At 41.1% G+C, this 23,950-nt stretch overlaps 1 protein-coding gene across 9 annotated transcripts in view; it reads left to right on the top strand.

The window, feature by feature from the left end:
* The first annotated feature begins 8,601 nt into the window (after positions 1-8,601).
* ALMS1 (ALMS1 centrosome and basal body associated protein) overlaps positions 8,602-23,950 on the top strand; it is a 221,754-nt gene continuing 206,405 nt past the window's right edge. For all 9 annotated transcript variants that reach the window (XR_012422187.1, XR_010580408.1, XR_012422190.1 and 6 more), the window contains exon 1: positions 8,602-8,951. Coding sequence is in view for 4 of the 9 variants with exons in the window: in XM_065526944.2 (XP_065383016.1) it covers positions 8,613-8,951 (339 nt within the window). In the remaining 5 variants the exon portion in view is untranslated. The remainder of the gene's footprint in view (positions 8,952-23,950) is intronic.

The following is a 23,950-nucleotide window of genomic DNA, read 5'->3' as shown; positions in this document are numbered from 1 at the left end:
TTTTGTTTTTTTGTTTTTTCAGACGCAGTCTTTTTCTGTTGCCCAGACTGGAGTGCAATGGCACAATCTCTGTTCACCGCAACCTCTGCCTGCCGGGTTCAAGCAATTCTCCTGTCTCAGCCCCCCGAGTAGCTGGGATTATAGGCATGTGCCACATGCCCCGCTAATGTTTGTATTTTTAGTAGAGGAAGGGTTTTGCCATGTTGGCCAGGCTGGTCTCAAATGCCTGACCTCAGGTGATCCACCCGCCTGGGCCTCCCACAGTGTTGGGATTATAGGCGTGAGCCACAGCGCCCAGACCATAATGTTTTTACAAATTAAAAAATGTCACCAGAACCTGCATTCTGGCTTCAGGTAAGTCTATGTTAATAGTAACCTCTTGGCCGGGCATGGTGGCTCACGCCTTTAATCCTAGCACTTTGTGTGGCTGAGGTGGGCAGATCATGAGGTCAGGAGTTTGAGACCAGCTTGGCCAACACAGTGAAACTCCGTCTCTACTAAAAACACAAAAATTATCCAGGGGTGGTGGCACACACCTGTAATCCCAGCTACTCAGGAGGCAGAGCAGGAAAATCGCTTGAACCTGGGAGGTGGAGGGTGCAGTGAGCTGAGATCATACCACTGCACTCCAGCCTGGGTGACAAAGCGAGACTCCATCTCCAAAAAAAAAAAAAAAAAAGTAATCTTCTGGTTCATTGGTTCTGGTTCTTCTTCAAATAGGGCCTCATTTCTCCGTTACTCCAGGTAGTGGTGATATTAAAAATATTTAGCACCTGGAATGACAAGTGCATGGACCAATCAAAACAGGGGCTCAAGCTGTACCAGGCATTAATCCTTTAGTTTTTGGATCCTGGGGAGGTCTGGGTAGCAGAAGGTAATGGGAGTGAAGGGGGAAGGGTGCTTGGGGCATTGGCTATTTACCAATGAATATGAAAGTATCACAGTATTTTTTTTTTTTTTTGAGATGGAGTCTCGCTTTGTCGTCCAGGCTGGAGTGCAGTGGCACGATCTCGGCTCACTGCAAGCTCTGCCTCCTGAGTTCACGCCATTCTCCTGTCTCAGCCTCCCGAGTAGCTGGGACTACAGGCGCCCACCACCACGTCTGGCTAATTTTTTGTATTTTTAGTAGAGATGGGGTTTCACTGAGTTAGCCAGGATGGTCTCGATCTCCTGACCTTGTGATCCGCCCGCCTCGGCCTCCCAAAGTGCTGGGATTACAGGCTTGAGCCACTGCACCCGGCCATATCTCAGTATTTTAACAACCAGAACAGCATTCGTGCACACCAGATGAATGTCAGACCTGCCTTCAGGTATTTCTGGGAGTTGTCAGTTTGTTGTAGTCAACATAGGCTGCCATAACAAAATACCTTAGACTGGGTGGCTTAAACATTTATTTCTCATAGCTCTGGAGGCTGGGAAGTATAAGATCAGGGCACTAGCAGACTCAGTGTCTGGCGAGGGCCCCCTTCCTGGCTTGTAGATGGCTACCCTCTTGCTGTGTCTTTACATGGTAAAGAAAGAGCAATCTCTCTCTCCTCTTCTTAAAAGGGCACTAATCCCATCATTGGGACTCTACCTTTATGACCTCATCTATATCTAATTATCTCAGAAAGGTCCCACCTACAAATACCATTACACTGGGGGTTAGGCCTTCCACATATGAGGTTTTTCTTTTGTTTTGTTTTTGAAATGGAGTGTTGCTCTGTTGCTCAGGCTGGAGTGCAGCGGTGCGATCTCTGCTCACTGTAACCTCCGCCTCCCGGGTTCAAGCAATTCTCCTACCTCAGTCCCCCAGTAGCTGGGATTACAGGTGCACGCCACCACATCTGGCTAATTTTTGTGTTTTTAGTAGAGATGGGGTTTCGCCATGTTGGCCAGGCTGGTCTTGTACTCTTGACCTCAGGTGATCCACCCACCTCAGCCTCCCAAAGTGTTGAGATTACAGGTGTGAGCCACTGTGCCTGGCCAACCTGAGTTTTGAGGCGACCCAAACATACAGTCCTTAACACAGTCCATCATACAGAATGTCCCCAAGCAGCCCAGCCAACAGTCACATGATGGGTGATGGGCAATGTCACCACTCCAGCAGTGGACAGCCTCTCCCGCAGGTACACTGGCCTCTGCTGGGCACAACTGCGGTTTCTCCTGTGTGGTTTTATCTCTGAAGCACTAATTCCTCCATTAGCCTCTATAGGTGTTTCTGCTCTTGCCTGACAGACCTTATGTTCTTCTGTGGATGTCCAAGCTGCCTTGGGAAATCTCTGGGCACCACCACCAAAGTCTTCGAGCCCTCAAACTGCCTGGATTTTCCAGACATTTAAGGTAAAATCGGGGAGAATGCCTCTTTTTCTCTTTAAATCTCTTTTGTGAGAGGAGTACCAAAAGGGCATTTATGTATTTATTCACTGAACATTGAGGGCAACTATATATCAGGCATTATTCCAGGTGTTACAGCTAAAGTGAAAAAGACAAGCTCCCTGCTTTCATGACACTTACATTCTAGTGGGTGGAGACAGAATGTAGACAAACATATGTAATGTCAGCTAATAATAGGTGTAAGAATAAAGCAGAGTCATGGGTTGCAGAATGGTGGAGTATGTGGGGTATGCCTGCTGTTTCATATCTTAGACTGGATGGTCAGAGAAGACCTCTGACATTTGATCAGGAAACTTAATCAAATAAAAGCATGAGCAATGGGGGATACATGGGAACATAGCAAATGCAGACTCTGTAGCAGTGTGCACATGTTACAGTGTTTTATGGTTTTAATGACCAGTTCCTTCACTTTTTCCTGATGTCTGCCCTTTGTCTTATGCTTGCCTTCTCAAACCTCAGTTAAGATATTTTTTCTATAATTGACAGGTTTTTTCGTCTATCATCTTTGTTTATCCAGAAACAAAGAGAGAAAAGAAGAAGAAAGACAAGGATGGGAGGAAGAGAAGCAAAAGGAGGAGGAGGAGAAGGTGGCAGCAATAACAATGGATGTAGGAGGAGGAAAGGAGGGCATAATTGCTCCTTCTTTCATTGCCTTTTGGCTCCTAGATGAAGAAAGGGCTGCACCATGAGAAGGGCAAGTCCAGTCTGAGCATTCTCTTGGGCCTGTGGGTAAGTTAGATGTGGGGCAGCGGGAATCTGCTCCATTTTGAGTTGTCTGGCGTTTTTATGCACTCATCTGGTGCAGTCCTGCTATGGGGATTGATAGCCAGGAACCTGCACCATGAGTCCCAGGTATAGGATCCTCTGTTCAAAGTATATGGGTAGGTCTCATGCTCCGTATGGGCCTCCACCTATCTTTTCCCATTCTCAGGACCCTCAGCTCCTTTTGGCAGCAGCATCTTAATACCTGCTGCTACTAGAGGGAAACATTGCCAGGAGCACTTGCTTGGCCATAGTAGGTTGGTACCAGCAGACAACATACCTGTTTCCTAGCACAGTGCCTGGAACCTAGAAAGTACTCAGTAAACCTTTGATCAGGAGGTACTGTGCTTCAGGACGGAAACCAGGATTTTGGTAACTAGGAACGCATTCCCCTCATGGGAAGTTTAAAACTGGCAAGCTGTGTGTAGGCATGTGCCTGTAGTCCCAGCTACACAAGAGGCTGAGGTGGGAGGATTGCTTCAGCCTAAGAGTTTGGGTCCAGCCTGGGCAACATAGTAAGACCTTATGCCTAAAAAAAGATAAAAATAAAAACTAGCGTAAAACTAGAACTTACGTAATTGCTTCCTTTAGTTTAACGTGTCAATGTTCTCTAGCAACAAAGTGTTGGTTTCACTATTCATTGCAACAAGGGAGAACACACACCACGGGAGATCATGAGATACCTCTGTATCGGGATGTTATTAGGAGTTAATAGGATTTGCCTTGTGTTAGGTGATTTTAGGGGGAAAGTTTAAAAGGCCATTGCTTTTCTGTGAATTGGATGCTGTCAAGACGAGGGAGTAATTCCATGATTGGGCATCTTAACAAATTTTATCTAGAAGAAAAGAATACAGTGATGGGCTTGGCACAGTGGCTCATGCCTGTAACCCCAGCACTTTGGGAGGCCAAGGCGGGTGGATTGCTTAAGCCCAGGAGTTCAGGACCAGTCTGGGGACCATGGCGAAACTCCATCTCTACCGCAAAAAAAAAAAAAAAAAAAAAAAAAAAAAAAAAAAAATTAGCTGAGCATGGTGGCACGCACCTGTGGTTCCAGCTACTCAGGAGGCTGAGGTGAGAGGATCACTGGAGCCGACAAAGTCGAGGCTGCAGTAAGCCATGATCGTGCCACTGCACTCCAGCCTAGGTGACAGTGAAAAAAAAAAAACCACAGTGATGGTGGAGTTATAATTGATTTTAAAAAGCAGCAATCAAATTAACTGGAAAAGGGAGGTGTTTGATTTTCACAGTAACGTTGTTTTTGTATGTGCTTAGGCAAGATTATGAACTGGTCTTGTCATGTCTTGTTTCTTCAGTCACAGAAAGACCTTGTGTGATGTTGGTGTTCTGTGAGATTGTTTACGCTCAATAGCAGAATACTGAGGGATGATGGTGAATGCCAGGCCAGCTTGTGACAGCACTGAGGCTTAGTTACCTCTGTCAGATCAGTTCCCTGGCACCCTAGATTTATTTTCTGAGTCCTCCATTTGGTCAAGGGCAGACAAAGTCAGGCCACAGGACCATTAATCTATGGTATTCAGATTTTCACTATTGCTAAATTTATGCTGATCTGGAGGATGTGGTCTGTAGTTGGGTTAATTACACTTTCTGTTGTAGGATTTGTTGAATCATACAATATGACAATGGCTGTGCAGAAACTAGGGCTGTGGACAGGATACATCGACCAAGTGCAAAAGAAGTAATTACCAGAAACAAAATGATTATCCATCTTTGTAAAAAGTCTTGAAGCCAGAGGCCCAAATTATAAAGTCCTGGCAATGAACACATGCCCCAGAATCCAGCTGAGTCTGTTTTTAGGGAGCCAGGAGGCTTTTCTCTTTTCAGTTTACTCATGTTCCACTGGCTCTGTAGTATGCTCTACCGGCCCTGAAGTATGTGACTATGGTGACAAGTCCTGCTAAATACAAACTCCTTCTTGGCCAGCTAAGAAGAAATCAAGGGTTATATGATTATCCATGAAAACTCTGGCTAAGGACTTCAAATTTAAGTGGTTTTCTGAGCTGCTATAGCAGAAGTTTTGCCATCGATGGGGTCTGCTAAGGTCAGAGACCCCTTTTGGACCTCTTTTTTGTTGTATTACCTTTGTTGTGGGAATTTCATTCACAGAATACCCATGAAAAGTGAGCCGGTTATCCCTCCTGGGAGTTATCCCAAGTAGTCTGTGATTCTGTGCTTGCTTCATTTGGTTGGTTTCTGGGTGTTCTTTTCAGAGAAACAGTCTACTGGAGGGGTGGTAATTTTAAGCACTGGAGGGTCTCTAACAGTTAGCTTCAATATAAAGAATAGGTTAGTGTGCAAGCCAGATATTCCCATAAGGAAGTAGTACCCTAGGGGAGTACAGACTGTATTGGGAGGATAATGGCTATTTAGCACATCAGGGACAAGCCAACTTTCTTTCCCTCAAGATAAGCAGATTTCTTGGATGAAGTTAAACAGGTTTCTCCAAAGCAGGCTGGAATGTTTTGGAAGAGAACGACCTGAGTAGTGTTTCAAGAATAGCCCCAATATTAGTTTCTATTCCTGAAGGGGTAGGTTTTTCTCATAGGATTATAATGACTTCAGGGAAACATTCTGTTGAAGTGTAGGTCAAGGTCCATTTTTATGAGACTGAAGTTTGGGATGAATTTTGTGAGGAATGCTTAAGTACCAGAAGTGACCTACAGAAGAAAATCTACTTGATGAAGTCTATGAAAGCACATCTATTAAATTTTGTCAACAATTCCTTAAGAGCAGTAGCTATGGTTTGATAAAAACACTCCAGAGTGAAGTGTTTCTTTTCTGCCTTTTTTCTTTCCCTTCCTTTCCTTCTTTCCTTCCTTTTCCTTCTTTCTTTTCTTTCTTCTCCTTCCTTTCTTCCTTTTTCTTTCTTTTTTTTACAGAGATTGGGTTTCGCTTTATTGCCCACTGGCATGATCACAGTTCACTGCAGTCTTGGACTCCTGGGCTCCCAGGATTCTCTTGCCTCAGCCTCCTGAGTAGCTGGGACTCCAGGTACATGCCACCATGCCCAGCTAATTTTTTATTGTTTGTAGAGATGGGGGTCTTGCTACCTTGCCTAGGTTAGTTAGGCTCCTGGTCTCAAGTGATCTTCCCACCTTGGCTTTCTAAAGTGCTGGAATTACAGGTATGACCCACTGTACCTGGCTAATTATTGTTTATTTTAAGTAGCAGAATATAGGGAGTCAAAAGTAACAGGATGAAGATAAGGTTATCTCCCTGAGAAGTCAATTTGTTAGTTAATCAAGGGTGTCAAAATGCAATAAGCAAGATTAGTGGTAGGGTAAAAGATGCCAAAGAATCAGAAAATTAATCTTGTCCTATTGTCTTGGGTATAAACCACCCATTTCTGCAGTCAGCAGCTTCTGGGGAAGTCCCAAGAATCTTCAGTTTGAGGTCTTCCAACAGAATGGAATGTCCGGTTGCCAGGAGAAAATGATGCATGTCTTTTTAGTTGTGTAATAGGAATCCAAGGATCAATGTCTTGTAGTTTTACTGCTGGGTCAGTTGTTGACAGTACCTGACAATTTTTTTTTTTTTTTTTGCATTGAGGCTCAAGGGAAATTGTTTACTAATGCTTTTTCAGAAGACCAGATCTCTAACTTCAGAGGCTGCTTAGGTGGGTGCTTTAAGAATGCAGCTTCTATCTGCTGTTGATAAAGCAGGAGTTCTCTTATAAGTCCCCTGCAGCAATTAGTGATAGCAGCTTATATTAGTAGTATCTAGTATTGGAAGTAATTCACAAGTACATGAGGAAGCCTGTTATTAACTCAGGAGATAACTCATGGGTCTTAGAATGGATTGACCTGTTGTCATGAAGGCAAATAGAAGTACTCTGGGCTTCGGAAATTAGAGAGCTTTGAAAACTATTTTTTAGAATTCTATTAGTTCTCTTTATCTTTCCTGAAATTTGTGGATGCAAAAAGATAGTGGAGTTTCTAAAAAGGTAAAACTTTACAGAGTTATTTAATATCAGTGAAATGTGTGTCCTCTTACTGGAGATAAACATTGAGATTTCACATTCAGAAATACAAAATTAAGCAATTTTTTTCTACCATTACAGTAATAGGTCTCCAGCAAGGAGAACCCCTAAACCCCTTAAGAATAAATAATAACGCTAATGTACTCATAGTCCATTTAGAAGTGTTCAACAGAACTCCAAGACTGGGCACCAGTTCTTATTCTACCTTTATAGTTTTGCCAGGATTGGGTCATTGACAGGTAGGTAAGACATACCTCCTTGGCAATAACCCTAAAATTGCCCCACCAACATTGGTTCAGCATCATTATCAATGTATGTCTTCTATTGTGGGTAATACTATGAAGACTTTTTGCTGGACTCCACTTTAATTATGGGTATTTTCTTAGGTAACAGTGAAGCATCTCAAGATTATTATTTTTAAAATTTTAATTTAAAAATTTTTCCCATAGGTTATTGGGGTACAGGTGGTGTTTGGTTACATGGCATCTCAAGACACTTTAATTTGCCATTCATTTTGTAGAGGTTCCTGAAGCGGTCAGGAAATCTTTGTTTTTAAAGAACTCCAAAATCATTGTCGAACCACCAAAACATATGTACTATCCGTATAAATATTTGCGCTGTTACCCTTTATCAGCTGGTTGGTCTAGGCCAGGGCAATTCCTACACTAACAGAGGACCTGGGATGGCATGCTGAGTCAGCCACTTACTAGGTAAGAAACTTTGGGCAAATTAATTTTTTGAGCCTCAGATTCTTCATACATGAAATAGTAATACTTGTCTCACAGAACCGTGAGTATCTAATGAGCTATTGTACAATAACCAACTTATCACTAAGTCCTTCACATTATTTCCTTTAATTATCACACTCATCCTATGCGATGGCCTATTATCATCGTTTTGGAGACACAAAGTCACATCGCTTTAAGCGGTGATGCCAGGATTCACACTCCCATCTTTCTGATGCCAGTGCCCAGTTCTTAATCTAACAACCCGTGACACTTTTCCACGGTTACGTTGAAGCGCCCACCATATAGCCTGACACGTTAGGAGGTACTCAACCTTTACAACTTTATAATTTGCATGTGTGATTATAACGGGTGCGTCCTAGAGTTTGATCTCTTCTCTGTGCAGGGGCTAAAACTCCACCCCAGCCGAGAACTACACTGTCCTCGCGCGGGGCCCTCTGCGCCCCCGGGAAGCACCCAGTCCCGGTTTATTGTGAGCTTACAGTACAGTTCGCAAGGTCCCGGCCGGTGACGGCGGCGAGGCGGCGGCGTCGCCTGTCGCAAATCTCCGCCCTGGGGCCTTCCCGCCGGGCCCCGCGCGGCGTCCCTAGCAACGCGCGCGCGGTCTCCCGGCCCCGCCCAGGCGGGCGGCACTGCGCCTACGCTGGGCCACAACCGCCAGTCAGGTCTCTTCCCTTCCCCTCCCTCCCCCCTCCCTCCTCCTCCTCTGCCGCCCAGAGCGAGACACCAACATGGAGCCCGAGGATCTGCCATGGCCGGGCGAGCTGGAGGAGGAGGAGGAGGAGGAGGAGGAGAAGGAGGAGGAGGCTACAGCGGCTGCGGCGGAGGCAGCGGCGGCGGCGAACTTGGACGACGTCGTGGTGGTGGAGGAGGTGCAGGAAGAGGCTGGGCGGGAGTTGGACTCCGACTCTCACTACGGGCACCAGCATCTGGAAAGTACAGACGACGGGGAGGACGAGGAGGACGAGGAAGCCAAGGCCTGGCTGCAGGCGCACCCCGGCAGGATTTTGCCTCTGCCATCGCCTCCGAGGCACCGCTACTCGGAGGGCGAGCGTACCTCCCTGGAGAAGGTGAGGCGGGCCGGGGAGCAGTGTGGAGCCGCGGCGAGTGGAGGGTGGAGGCTGGGTCCCGAGCGCTCCGCCCTTCCGCCGGTCACGCAGCTTGACGGAGAAAACGCGCGCGGCTGAGGCTAGTAGGCGGCCCCGACTCCAGCCTAGGTTCCCGCAGGCTGCTCTGCGTCTCCAAGGCTTTGTGGCAAAGACTTCTCGTTTCCTCCCCCTCGGTGGGTTTGGGCCTTTTGAACTCCCACAGACGTTCAGGGGAGTCTGCATTCCCCGTGAGTGGGGGTGAGAAACGCTGAGAGAGGACCACGGGTGTGTCGAGCCCTGAAGGAGGGAGAAGGCGGTGTAGGAGCGGAGCGAGTGGTTGCCTGGGGAGCATCTTGTTGGGGAGACTGTGAACAGATTAGCTTGACTGAATTGCAGGACTGCCCTGAGGGAGCAGTGTGGATAATGTACACCGCGCGATCACTTAGTCTGGAGAGGCTCCCCGCAGGTTTTCCTCCTCTGGACAATCATTTGTAGCAATAAAGGGGTTCCCCAGCCGATAGGAGGGGCTTGGAATGCAAGAGGCTTGTGATGTGGCTCCCAACAGTCTGGAAAACTAGAAAGCGCAGATAATGCACAATGAAGAAAGCCGATTTCATGGTAGGCCCCCCGAAGATCATTTTGAAAATAACTCTCCAATTTATTTACTGCCCTTACCCTCTTTTTCAACTTACTGCTTTTCGAGGAGCAAGACCTGCCCTGTTCAGTACAGTAGCCACTAGCCACGTGTGGCTTTTTACATCTTAATTAAAGAGAAAACTATTATAGTTTTGAATAAGAGTTAAAAATAAATAAAATGAAAAATTCCATGCGTCTGTTCTTAGCACTTTTCAAGTATTCAGCAACCACACTAGGCTAGTGGCTACCATATTGGACAGAGCAGATAATGGAACAGTTCCATCATCACAGACAGTGAAGGTGTAGAGTTTTGTCACTAATGAACAGTAGTTGTTTTGTCTGGTGAATATTCCAGCGGGTACTTAATTCATTGAACATGTATTATTAGGATTCACCATGTGCCACACATTGTGCTGGGTGCTAAGGAAATCTTGGTGAACCCAGACATTTTTGGTCTCTGCCTTCCTCGTGTTCATGGTCTAGACAGGGAGGCAGACAGATTTCAGATGATCATATAAATAAAAGTAAAGCTAGTATGTGCTAATATTCTATGAAAGCATAAAGTAAGATAATCTTGCCTTGTCAGTGAAGCTGGGAAAGCCTTGAGGAGGTTATGCTAGAGCTGACATCTGAAGACAGTTTAAGGTTAATCAGGCAAAGGGGAGGGAAAGAGCCCTCTAGTTGAGGGAAAAACACATGAAAAGGTACTGTTGGTGAGAGAGAGCATGGCATTTTCCAGGACCCAGAAGCCAATGTGGTTTGAGCACAGACTGCAAGGCTTTGTGTGCTATGCCAAGGATTTAGGGGCTTTATCTCTGGAGCTTTGGAAAGTTGACAAAAATATTTGAAAGGAGGAGATGTATGATAAGATAGGTGTTTCAGAAAGATCAGGTGTATAGCAGAGTGCAGAACAGCTGTGACAGCAAGGTGGGATGGGGAGCAGTAGTCGTAGGTCAAGGGCGTAAATTATGAGACCATTGCAGCATTGCCAGGCAAAAGATGATGAAATTTTGGAATAGGGAAGTGTTGGTGAATACAGGGAAAAGTGGACTGACTTGAGAGATATTTAAGAGGCAAAATTATCATACTTAATAACGGATGGGATGTGAAAGGTGAAGTAGCCAGGTGTTATTGTTTGAATGGTTGTGCCAATATTAAGATATGGCCAGATTTATGGTGGGGATGGTGGCCGTGAGTGGGTGTTGGAATTGGTTGGGTGGATCTTAAGATTATGAGTTTGGTTTTGAAGACTGAAGGAGAAGTCTGGGCTAGAGATTCCAAGTTGTAAGTCATCTACATAGAGACCATAATTAAAGCCACACTTGTTGACTAGGTCTCCTAACTTTTATTTTGTCCTGTGACTTCTTGCTTGAATAACTACTAATATTCAGATCTTTATCTTGAAGCCTAGAGGAGGAGTTTTTTAAACAAAATTTTAATTTAATTTAATTTTAGATTTGGGGGTACATATGCACGTAATTAACATGGATATACTGCGTAATGGTTAGGTTTGGACTTCTAGTGAATCTCTCACCCAAATAGTGAACATTGTACCTGATAGGTAATTTTTTATCCCTTTTCTCCTCCTTCTGGAGCCCCCAGTGTCTGTTTATTTTCATCTTTATGTCTGTGTGTACTTATTGTACCCATTCTATCTTTATGTCTCTGTATATGCATTGTACCCACTTGTCTTATCAGTGAAAGCATGTGGTATTTGATTTTCTGTTTCTGAATTATTTCACTTGATAAATAGCCTTCAGGCTCCATTCATGTTGCTGCAAAGAACAGGATTTCATTCTGTTTATGGCTGCATAATATTCAATGATGTATATTAATACATACTACATTTTCTTTATCCATTCAGTTGTTGATGGACACTTAGGTTGATTTCATGACTTTGCTGTTGTGAACGGTGCTGTGATAAACATACGAGCACAGACATTTTTTTTTTTTTTAATGGAGTCTAGCTGGTCTAGAACACCTGGGCTCAAGTGATACTCAGCCTTGGCTTCCCAAAGTGCTGGGACTACAGTTGTAGCCACTGTGCCTGGCTCAGATGTCTTTTTGATGAAATGATTTATTTTCTTTTGGATAGATACCCAGTAGTAGGATTGCTGGGTCAAATGGTAGTTGTTTTGAATTCTTCAAGAAACCTCCATACTGCTTTCCATAGGAGTTGAACAGCTTACATTTCCAACAACAGTGTATACCTGTTCCCTTTTCTTCTCATCCTTGCCAACATCTGTTTTTTGACTTTTTAATAATAGCCCTTCTGACTGGTGTGAATGGTATCTCATTGTGATTTTAATTTGCATTTCTCTGATGCTTAGTGATGTTGAGCATTTTTTTCATGTTTTTTGGCCGCTCGTATGTCTTCTTTTGAGAAGTGTCTGTTCAATCTTTTGCCCGATTTTTAGTAGGTTGTTTTTTTTTTTCATGTTGATTTGTTTGAGTTCCTTATAGATAGATGCTGGATATTAGACCTTTGTCAGATGCATAGTTTGCAGATATTTTCTCCCATCCTGTAGGTTGTCTGTTTACTCTGTTGGTAGTTTATTTTGCTGTGCAGAAGCTCTTCAGTTTAATTAAGTTCCATTTGTCTGTTTCTATTTTTGTTGCATTTGCTTTTTAGGTCTTAATCATAAACTTTTTTCCTAAGTATTCTTTAGGATTATTATAGTTTTGGGCCTTATATTTAAGTCTTTAATCCATCTTGAGTTAATCTTTGCATATGGTGAGAGATAGGGACCTAGAGGAGGAATTTTTAAGCTAACCCTCTTTTACATACAGCCAATGTGAGGAAATTATCCTGTTTAATAATGAGCTATCTTTTTTTTTTCCCTCCCGAGACAAAGTCTTGCTCTGTCACCCAGGCTGGAGTGCAGCATCACGATCTTGGCTCACTGTAATCTCTGCCTCCCAGGTTCAAGCAGTTCTCCTGCCTCAGCCTCCCAAGTAGCTGGGATTACAGGCATCCACCACCATGCCTGGCTAATTTTTGTATTTTTAGTAGAGATGGACTTTCACCATGTTGGCTAGGCTGGTCTTGAACTCCTGACCTGTGATCTGCCTGCCTCAGCCTCCCAAAGTGTTGAGATTAGAGGAGCCACTGTGCCTGGCCGCTAATAGTGAGCTATCTATGGGTAATAGAAAATCTTACTTCTGAGAGTCCAGAGTATTTTTTTCCTCCCCACAGTTTTTTCTTTCCCCTGAGAGAAATTAGGTATTTTCTTATTTACCTGAGAGAATATATGATAATATATAGAATATATAGGTGGTTTTCTGTGTTAAAGGGAGATTTACGATGATACAATGAGTATTCAGATACGTTTTCCTTTAGTTCACTGGCATATTGAAACTTACTGGCATAGGTTGGAAAGTGTTTTAAGGAGAAAATGCTTAGTATGTTTCTTGCTAGAAATTTATGAACTATGAAATTTTTAGATGTGTAACATCTAATGCTGTGTATTTAGAGGATGAGATCAAATAATAGGAAACATTAATTTCATCCAGTTTACTCTCAAGTTAAATGACAAAATTTTGTTACTCAATTTACTCTCATATCTCACTAGATAATAAGGGAGTTATAGTAGTGTTATGTAAGGCAGTGATTAAGTTTGTAGTCCTGTTACTGAGACTGAGTTAAGCTATGATACTGTTTAAATTTGAAGCAAAATATGACCAGTCTTACAGCTAAGTCTTTTTAAGAGGGCAGTGATTCAGAGCCTCATGTTGTTTTTATGCTGGTTCTACAGACCATTCAAACACTTCTTGTAATTCCTCAACCTGAATTTCTGAGTTGTGCTCGAGAAGATAATTCAGTTCTCTGGGTTGGTATCACTAGAAATTCTTGGTCTCTAACTTTTAATTGGGTCATCAGCAGTGCTTGGAAATCTTTTTTTTTTTTTTTTAAGATAGTCTCTCGCTCTTGTCACCAGGCTGGAGTGGCAGTGGCGTGATCTTGGCTAACTGCAACCTCTGCCTCTCGGGTTCAAGTGATTCTCCTGCCTCAGCCTCCCCAGTAGCTGGGACTACAGATGCGCGCCACCACGCTCAGCTAATTTTTGTATATTTAGTAGAGACGAGGTTTCACCATGTTGGCCAGGATGGTCTCAATCTCTTGACCTCACACGCCTTGGCCTCCCAAAGTGCTGGGATTACAGGCGTGATGAGCCACTGCACCCGGCCCAACAGTGCTTGGAAATCTTTTTAGTTTCCTCTCTGTCAGCTTCTTTCCCCATCTTCCCTCTTAACCTCTGTCTCCCACCCAGAGTTCAACATCCCCCCATCAGCAGGCTACAGTTTCAAAGGAGAGAACACAGGCTGAACCTCTTCCGTTTCTGCTCCCCGTCTCCAAATTTATCTACATTGCACAATTTATTTTTTAAATCTATTCATATGCATTTTATTATTAATATTAATCCTGTTTTGTGTTCCTAGGATAAAAACTATTTAGTCGTAGTGTGCTTTTCTCTTGAGCAACTGCTAGATTTTATTTGCAGATATTTGATAACGTTTTAAATGTTTTTCTTTTTGTTGTTTTCTTGGCCAGTATTTATCAAATTTGACATCAATATTATGCCATTTTCATAAAAGGTACTTGGATGATTTTTGTTTTTCTGGAACAGTGTAAGTACAAAGGAATTTTTCTTTCTTGAATGTTTGAAAGATATCACCATTTAAACTATCTCTGGATTCCTTTCAGGGTTGTAGTATATATATGTTCTCTTTTCTTGGGTTAATTTTGGTAATTTTCCTAGGAAATCATTCTTTTCAGTAAGGGTTTCTAGTTAATTTTAATGGAGTGCCACACAGTATTCTTTATTTTTTCATTTGCCTCTGTGGTTATTTTCACTTCTCATTCCCAATTTTGTGTAATTATGCTTTATTTTTCTCCTGATTTGACTAGGTAGGAGTTTATTTAATTTATTTTTCATTCAAGGACACAGCTCTTGATTTAAGTTTAATTCTGTTGCTGTTTATTTTTTTAATTAAAAATTAATTAATTTTAATAAAAAGTTCAGTTTTCATCTTTTACTATTTCCTTAGGTTTACTTTGAGGGGTGTGTGTGTGTATTTCCTTGTGTTGAGTGCTTAATTGACTTCCTTAAAAACATTTTAATAGCTTTTTTGAGATATCATTCACATACTGTACAATTCACCCTTAAGTTAAACTGCACAATTCAGCCGTTTTCAGTATATTCATAGATATGTGCCATCATGATCACGGTCAATTTTAGAACATTTTATCACTTCTAAAAGAAACCCCATACACTTTAGCTAATATCCCCCATCTTCCATTCCCCGTATGCAACTATTAATCTACCTTCTGTCTACAGATTTATCTATTTTGGGAATTTCATATAAGTGGAATAATATGTGGTTTTTTTGTGACTGGGCTTCTTTCACTTAGCTTAATGGTTTCAGGATTCACCTGTGATGTGGCATGTATCAGCACTTCATTACTTTGTATGGCCGAATAGTATTTTATTATGTGGATATGTGATACTTTGTATATCCATTCATTAGTTGATGGACCTTTTTTTCCCTACTTTTTGTCTATTATGTATAATGCTACTGTAGACATTCTTATATAAGTGTATGTGTGGACATATGGATTCATTTCTCTTGGATGTATATCTAGGAGTAGAATTTTTGGGACATATGGAATTCTGTTAACCTTTTAAGGACCTGCCAGATTGTTTTCCAAAGTGGCATTCCTATTACCAGTGTATGAGAGTTACATTTTCTCCACATCCTTATCAGCACTTGTTATTACCTGACTTTTTTGTAGTTTTGATTTGCATTTCCCTTATGGTTCGTGCATCTTTTCATGTGCTTCTTGGCCATTTGTGCGTCTTCTTTGAAGAAATAGCTATTCAGGTCTTTTGCCCATTCTTTAATTGGGTTATTTGTGTTTTTACTATTGAATTGTGAGAATTCTTTATGTATATTATTTATATATATACATATTACATATATAATCCCTTATCAATCAAGGGATTGACAAGATACAGTCCCTTGACAAATATGAGGTCATGAGGACCTACTATGTTTTCTTTGAGATTTTATAGTATTGCTATTACATGTAGGTCTTTGATCCATTTTGAGTTACTTTTTGTGTATGATGTGAAGAAAGGGTTCAAACTTTATTCTTTTGTGACTATCGAGCACTGTTTTTTTTTTTTAATTTTATTTATGTAAATTTATAGAGTTCAAGTATAATTTTGTGACATTGATATATTGCATAGTGGTGAAGTCAGGGCTTTTAGTGTCTCCGTCACTGGAGCAGCCTATGTTTACTCATTAAGTAATTTCTCTTCATCCACCCCACTCTCACACTCCCCACCCTTCCAATATTCTATTCTCTGTCATTCCATACTCTCCTTCCAGGTGTACATATTATTTAGCTCCCACTTGGAAGAATAGGCAGTTTGTCTTTTTGCAGCACCATTTGTTATAGAGGCTCTTCTTTTCCCCATTGATTTGTCTTATTATCCTTGTAGAAAATCAATTAGCCATAGATATATGGGTTTATTTCTGGATTCCCAATTCTATTTCATCGATCTATATGCCCACCTTATGCTAGGAGACACTTTTTTTTTTTTTTTTTTTTTTTTTTTTTTCTGAGACAGGTGTCTCTTTGTTGTCCAGGCTGGAGTGCATGCAGTGGTGCAATCTTGGCTCACTGCAACCTCCACCTCCTAGGCTCAAGTGGACCTCCTATCTCGCCTACCAAGTAGCTGGAACTACAGGCACATGCCACCATGCTTAGCTAATTTTTGTAGTTTTTGTAGAGATGGAATCTTACCATGTTGCCCAGGCTGGTCTCAAACTATTGGGTTAAAGCCGTCTGTCTACCTCGGCCTCTCAATGTGTTGGGATTACAGGTGTGAGCCACCATGCCTGACTAGGAGACACTCTTTTAATTAATATTGCTTTATAGTAAGTTTTGAAATGGGGGAGTTCTCCAACTTTGCTTTCGTTTTTCAAGATATTTTAGTCATTCTGGAGCCTCTTGCAATTCCATATGAATTTTAGATTAGCTTGTCAATTTCTACAAAGAAGCCAGCTAATATTTTGATAGAGATTGTGATGAATCTGTAGATCAATTTGGGAGTATTGTCATCTTGATGTTAAATCATCTGGTCCTTTTTTTTTTTTTTGAGATGGAATCTTGCCCAGGCTGGAGAGCAGTGGTGCGATCTCAGCTCACTGAAACCTCTGCCTCCTGGGTTCAAGCAGTTCTCTTGCCTCAGCCTCCAGTAGCTGGGTTTATAGGTGCGCACCACAACGCCTGGCTTATTTTTGTATTTTTGGTAGAGATGGGGTTTCACCATGTTGGCCAGGCTGGTCTCGAACTCCTGACCTCAAGCGATCCACCTGCCTTGGCCTCTCAAAGTGCTGGGATTGCAGGCATGAGCCACTGTGCCTGGCCTAATCATCTGGTTCATGAACATGGGATATTTTTTCATTTATAGTTGTGTCAATTAATGATGAGGTTACATTCTGAGAAATGTTTCATTACACTATTTCATTGTTGTGCAAACATCATATAGTGTACGTACGCAAACCTAGATGACATAGCCTACTACACACCTAGGCTATATAGTCTAACCGTTTGCTCCTAGGCTACAAACCTATACAGCATGTTACAGTACTGAATACTGTAGGCAGTAGTAACACCATGGTAAGTATTTGTGTATCTAACACACAAATTTTATATATATATAAATTTATATATATTATATATATAAAAAAATATATATATATATTTTTAGACAGAGTCTTGCTCTGTCGCCCAGGCTGGAGTGCAGTGACACAATCTTGGCTCACTGCAACCACTGCTTCCCAGTCTCAAGTGATTCTCACGTCTCAGCCTCCTGAGTAGCTGGGATTACAGGTGTGTGCCACCACGCCTGGCTAATTTTTGTATTTTTAGTGGAGACGGGGTTTTGCCATGTTGCCTAGGCTGGTCTTGAACTCCTGACTCAAGTGATCTGCCCGCCTTGGCCTCCCAAAGTGCTGGGATTAGAGGCGTGAGCCACCATGCCGGGCCGGTATTATAATCTTATAGGACCACCATTATGTATGTGGTCTGTAGTTGATGGAAATGTTCTTATGTGGCATACAACTAATTAGATGTTTAAATTTCAATAATGTTTTGTAGTTTTCAGAATTGCACATTTTTTCTTAAATTATTCAAAGTATTTTATTGTTTTTAATGGTATTGTAAGTGGAATTATTTTTCTTAATTGAATGTTTGGGTTATTCGTTGTAAATGTTTAAAAACACTTGATTTTTTTTTTTTTTTTTTTTTTTTTTTGAGACGGAGTCTTGCTCTGTCGCCCAGGCTGGGGTGCAGTGGCCGGATCTCAGCTCACTGCAAGCTCCGCCTCCCAGGTTTACGCCATTCTCCTACCTCAGCCTCCCGAGTAGCTGGGACTACAGACGCCCGCCAACCCGCCCGGCTAGTTTTTTTTTGCATTTTTTAGTAGAGACGGGGTTTCACCGTGTTAGCGAGGATGGTCTCGATCTCCTGACCTTGTGATCCGCCCGTCTCGGCCTCCCAAAGTGCTGGGATTACAGGCTTGAGCCACCGCACCCGGCCTAAAAACACTTGATTTTTATATGTATTAATATTGTTTCTGAATCTCTTCTGAACTTGTTTATTCATCCTAATAGATTATTTGTGGGTTCTCTATGATTTTCTGATAAAGATCATGTCAAGGGCAAATATATATAGCTTTATTTTTTCTTTCCAATCTGGATACCTTTTATTTATTTATTTATGGCTAATTGCCCTGGCTAGAACCTTTAGTAAAATATTGAATAGGAGGGGTAAGAGTGTATATGCTTTTTTATTCCTGATCTTAGGGCAGGGGTGTCCAATCTTTTGGCTTCCCTGGGCCACATTAGAAGAATTGTCTTGGGCCACACATAAAATACACTAACAATAGCTGATGAGCTAAAAAAAAAAAAAAAAAAACTGCAAAAATGTCATGTTTTTAAAAATTAATAATTAATTAATTAATTATTATTATTATACTTTAAGTTCTAGGGTACATGTGCATAACGTGCAGGTTTGTTACATATGTATACTTGTGCCATGTTGCTGTGCTGCACCCATCAACTCGTCAGCACCCATCAACTCGTCATTTACATCAGGTATAACTCCCAATGCAATCCCTCCCCGCTTCCCCCCTCCCCATGATAGGCCCCGGTGTGTGATGTCCCCCTTCCCGAGTCCAAGTGATCTCACTGTTCAGTTCCCACATATGAGTGAGAACATGCGGTGTTTGGTTTTCTGTTCTTGTGATAGTTTGCTAAGAATGATGGTTTCCAGCTGCATCCATGTCCCTACAAAGGACACAAACTCATCCTTTTGTATGGCTGCATAGTATTCCATGGTGTATATGTGCCACATTTTCTTAATCCAGTCTGTCACTGATGGACATTTGGGTTGATTCCAAGTCTTTGCTATTGTGAATAGTGCCGCAATAAACATACGTGTGCATGTGTCTTTAGAGCAGCATGACTTATAATCCTTTGGGTATATACCCAGTAATGGGATGGCTGGGTCATATGGTACATCTAGTTCTAGATCCTTGAGGAATCGCCATACTGTTTTCCATAATGGTTGAACTAGTTTACAATCCCACCAACAGTGTAAAAGTGTTCCTATTTCTCCACATCCTCTCCAGCACCTGTTGTTTTCTGACTTTTTAATGATCGCCATTCTAACTGGTGTGAGATGGTATCTCATTGTGGTTTTGATTTGCATTTCTCTGATGGCCAGTGATGATGAGCATTTTTTCATGTGTCTGTTGGCTGTATGAATGTCTTCTTTTGAGAAATGTCTGTTCATATCGTTTGCCCACTTTTTGATGGGGTTGTTTGTTTTTTTCTTGTAAATTTGATTGAGTTCTTTGTAGGTTCTGGATATTAGCCCTTTTTCAGATGAGTAGATTGCAAAAATTTTCTCCCATTCTGTAGGTTGCCTGTTCACTCTGATGGTAGTTTCTTTTGCTGTGCAGAAGCTCTTTAGTTTAATGAGATCCCATTTGTCAATTTTGGCTTTTGCTGCCGTTGCTTTTGGTGTTTTAGACATGAAGTCTTTGCCCATGCCTATGTCCTGAATGGTACTACCTAGGTTTTCCTCTAGGGTTTTTATGGTATTAGGTCTAACATTTAAGTCTGTAATCCATCTTGAATTAATTTTCGTATAAGGAGTAAGGAAAGGATCCAGTTTCAGCTTTCTACTTATGGCTAGCCAATTTTCCCAGCACCATTTATTAAATAGGGAATCCTTTCCCCATTTCTGGTTTCTCTCAGGTTTGTCAAAGATCAGATGGCTGTAGATGTGTGGTATTATTTCTGAGGACTCGGTTCTGTTCCATTGGTCTATATCTCTGTTTTGGTACCAGTACCATGCTGTTTTGGTTACTGTAGCCTTGTAGTATAGTTTGAAGTCAGGTAGCGTGATGCCTCCAGCTTTGTTCTTTTCTAGGATTGTCTTGGAGATGCGGGCTCTTTTTTGGTTCCATATGAACTTTAAAGTAGTTTTTTCCAATTCTGTGAAGAAAGTCATTGGTAGCTTGATGGGGATGGCATTGAATCTATAAATTACCTTGGGCAGTATGGCCATTTTCACGATATTGATTCTTCCTGTCCATGAGCATGGAATGTTCTTCCATTTGTTTGTGTCCTCTTTTATTTCACTGAGCAGTGGTTTGTAGTTCTCCTTGAAGAGGTCCTTTACATCCCTTGTAAGTTGGATTCCTAGGTATTTTATTCTCTTTGAAGCAATTGTGAATGGAAGTTCATTCATGATTTGGCTCTCTGTTTGTCTGTTACTGGTGTATAAGAATGCTTGTGATTTTTGCACATTAATTTTGTATCCTGAGACTTTGCTGAAGTTGCTTATCAGCTTAAGGAGATTTTGGGCTGAGACAATGGGGTTTTCTAAATATACAATCATGTCATCTGCAAACAGGGACAATTTGACTTCTTCTTTTCCTAACTGAATACCCTTGATTTCTTTCTCTTGCCTGATTACCCTAGCCAGAACTTCCAACACTATGTTGAATAGGAGTGGTGAGAGAGGGCATCCCTGTCTTGTGCCAGTTTTCAAAGGGAATTTTTCCAGTTTTTGCCCATTCAGTATGATATTGGCTGTGGGTTTGTCATAAATAGCTCTTATTATTTTGAGGTATGTTCCATCAATACCGAATTTATTGAGCGTTTTTAGCATGAAGGGCTGTTGAATTTTGTCAAAAGCCTTTTCTGCATCTATTGAGATAATCATGTGGTTTTTGTCTTTGGTTCTGTTTATATGCTGGATTAGGTTTATTGATTTGCGAATGTTGAACCAGCCTTGCATCCCAGGGATGAAGCCCACTTGATCATGGTGGATAAGCTTTTTGATGTGCTGCTGAATCCGGTTTGCCAGTATTTTATTGAGGATTTTTGCATCAATGTTCATCAGGGATATTGGTCTAAAATTCTCTTTTTTTGTTGTGTCTCTGCCAGGCTTTGGTATCAGGATGATGTTGGCCTCATAAAATGAGTTAGGGAGGATTCCCTCTTTTTCCATTGATTGGAATAGTTTCAGAAGGAATAGTACCAGCTCCTTCTTGTACCTCTGGTAGAATTCAGCTGTGAATCCTTCTGGTCCTGGACTTTTTTTGGTTGGTAGGCTATTAATTATTGCCTCAATTTCAGAGCCTGCTATTGGTCTATTCAGGGATTCAACTTCTTCCTGGTTTAGTCTTGGAAGAGTGTAAGTGTCCAGGAAATTATCCATTTCTTCTAGATTTTCTAGTTTATTTGCGTAGAGGTGTTTATAGTATTCTCTGATGGTAGTTTGTATTTCTGTGGGGTTGGTGGTGATATCCCCTTTATCATTTTTTATTGCGTCTATTTGATTCTTCTCTCTTTTCTTCTTTATTGGTCTTGCTAGTGGTCTGTCAATTTTGTTGATCTTTTCAAAGATCCAACTCCTGGATTCATTGATTTTTTGGAGGGTTTTTTGTGTCTCTATCTCCTTCAGTTCTGCTCTGATCTTAGTTATTTCTTGCCTTCTGCTAGCTTTCGAATGTGTTTGCTCTTGCTTCTCTAGTTCTTTTAATTGTGATGTTAGAGTGTCAATTTTAGATCTTTCCTGCTTTCTCTTGTGGGCATTTAGTGCTGTAAATTTCCCTCTACACACTGCTTTAAATGTGTCCCAGAGATTCAAAAATGTCATGTTTTAAGAAGGCTTACGAATTTGTGTTGGGCCACATTTATGGTCCTGGGGCTGTGGGTTAGACAAGCTTGTCTTAGGGAGAAAACATCCGCTCTTTTACCTCTGAGTACGATGTTAGTTGTGCGTTTTTAATAGATGCCCTTATCATTATTGATGAAGTTTCTATCCCTAGTTTCTTGAGTGTTTTTAATAATAATTTTGTCAAACTATTAATCGATGTATTACATGAATTGATACTAGGTTATTAAACCAGCCTTGTGAAAATAACTCACTTTGTCACAGTGTATAAACATTTTATGTGTTGCCTGTCATAGAAATACACACACACACACACACACGCTTGTATTTTGTTTGAGTTATTCCATCTATATTTGTAAGATATATTGGTCCGTAGTTTTCTTTTGATGCCTTTGTCTGGTTTGGTATCAGGGTAATATTGACCTCAACGTGAATTGAAAGTATTCCTATTGTTTTTGGAAAAGTTTGTGAAGGACTGGCATTAATTATTTGAAAGGTTGATTGGTTACATCAAATAGGTCTGGGGTCTTTTTTTTTTTTTGCAGGGTGGGGCATAGTATTTTAATTACTAAATCACTCCTTTTTCTTGTTGTGGGTCTATTCAGATTGTCCATTCTTTCTTAAGTCAGTTTCAGTAATGTGTGATTTTTCTGGGCGTTTGTCCATCTCCTCTAAGTTATCAAATTTGTTAACATACAGTTTAAAAATAATATTCTCTTATAATGCTTTGTATTTCTGTAAAGTTGGCAGTGAAGTCCCCTTTATTATTTTTTATTTTGGTAGTTTGAGTCTCTTTTTTCCTTGGTGAGTCTAGTTAAAGGTTTTAAAATTTTGTTGATATTTCCAGAGACTATCTTTTGGTTTGATTGCTTTTCATTATTCTCTATTTATTTCCATTTGAACCCTTCTGCTTTGCTCAGGTTTAGTTTTCTCTTTTCTAGTTTAAGATGGAAGACTAGAATATTGATCTTTATTCTATTTGTAATATACATGTTTATACCTATAAATTTCCCTCTGAGTACCAGTTTAGTTGCAACTCATAAGTTTTGGTATGTGTTTTTATCATCTTAAAATACTTAAAATTCTTTTTTGTGATTTTTTTTTGACCTGTTGGTTGTTTAGGAGTCTGTTGCTTACTTTCCGCATATTTGTGAGTTTCTCTGATTTCCTCTGTTGTTGATTTCTGAATTCATTTCATTTTGATTTGAGAATATACCTTATGATTTTAATTATTAAAATTTTTGAGGTTTTATGGCCTAGCAAATGGTCTGTCTTGGGGAATGTTCCATTTGTACTCAAAAAGAATGTATATTAAGCTGCTCTCAGATGGAACGTTCTATGATTCTTACTAGGTCTAGTTGTTTATAGTGTTGTTCACATCTTATATTTCCTTGTTAGTGTTTTGTCTAGATGTTCTGTTCTTTAAAAAAAAAATTAGATCTTTTTAGGAAGTAGCTATATGTTTACAGAAAAATTGAGCAGAAAGTACAGAATTGTTATTCACCACTTCCTCCTTCCCTCCTTTCTGTGTTGCAGTAGTGTGGTATATTTGTTGTAATTGATGAGCTAGTATTGATACATATCATTATTATTTATTTGTTTATTTACTTTGAGATGGAGTCTCGCTCTGTCTCTTGAAATATCAACAAAATTTTGACAACACACAGTGTGGCGCAGTCTTGGCCTACTGCAACCTCAGCCTCCCGAGTTCATGCAGTTCTCCTGCTGCAGCCTCCCAAGTAGCTGAGATTACAGGCATGTGCCACCATGCCCAGCTAATTTTTTTGTATTTTTAGTAGAGATGGGGTTTCACCATGTTGGTCAGGCTGGCTCGAACTTCTGACCTCAAGTGGTTTGCCTGCCTTGGCCTCCCAAAGTTCTAGGATTACAGGCTTGAGCCACTGCACCTGGCCAATACATTATTATTAAAATTCATAGTTTGTATTATGGTTTTGTACATTCTTTGGGTTTTGACAAATGAATAATGACATGTTTCCACTGTTATGGTGGAACATGTGGTGTCATATGGAATGATTTCACTGTCCTAAAAATCTCCTGAATTTCACCTGTTCATCGTTCC

The sequence above is a fragment of the Macaca fascicularis genome, chromosome 13 (assembly GCF_037993035.2).
Source record: "Macaca fascicularis isolate 582-1 chromosome 13, T2T-MFA8v1.1".
NCBI lineage: Eukaryota > Metazoa > Chordata > Mammalia > Primates > Cercopithecidae > Macaca > Macaca fascicularis.
The sequence above is the reverse complement of the archived record's forward strand: the minus strand, read 5'-3'. Positions and strand labels throughout refer to the sequence as shown.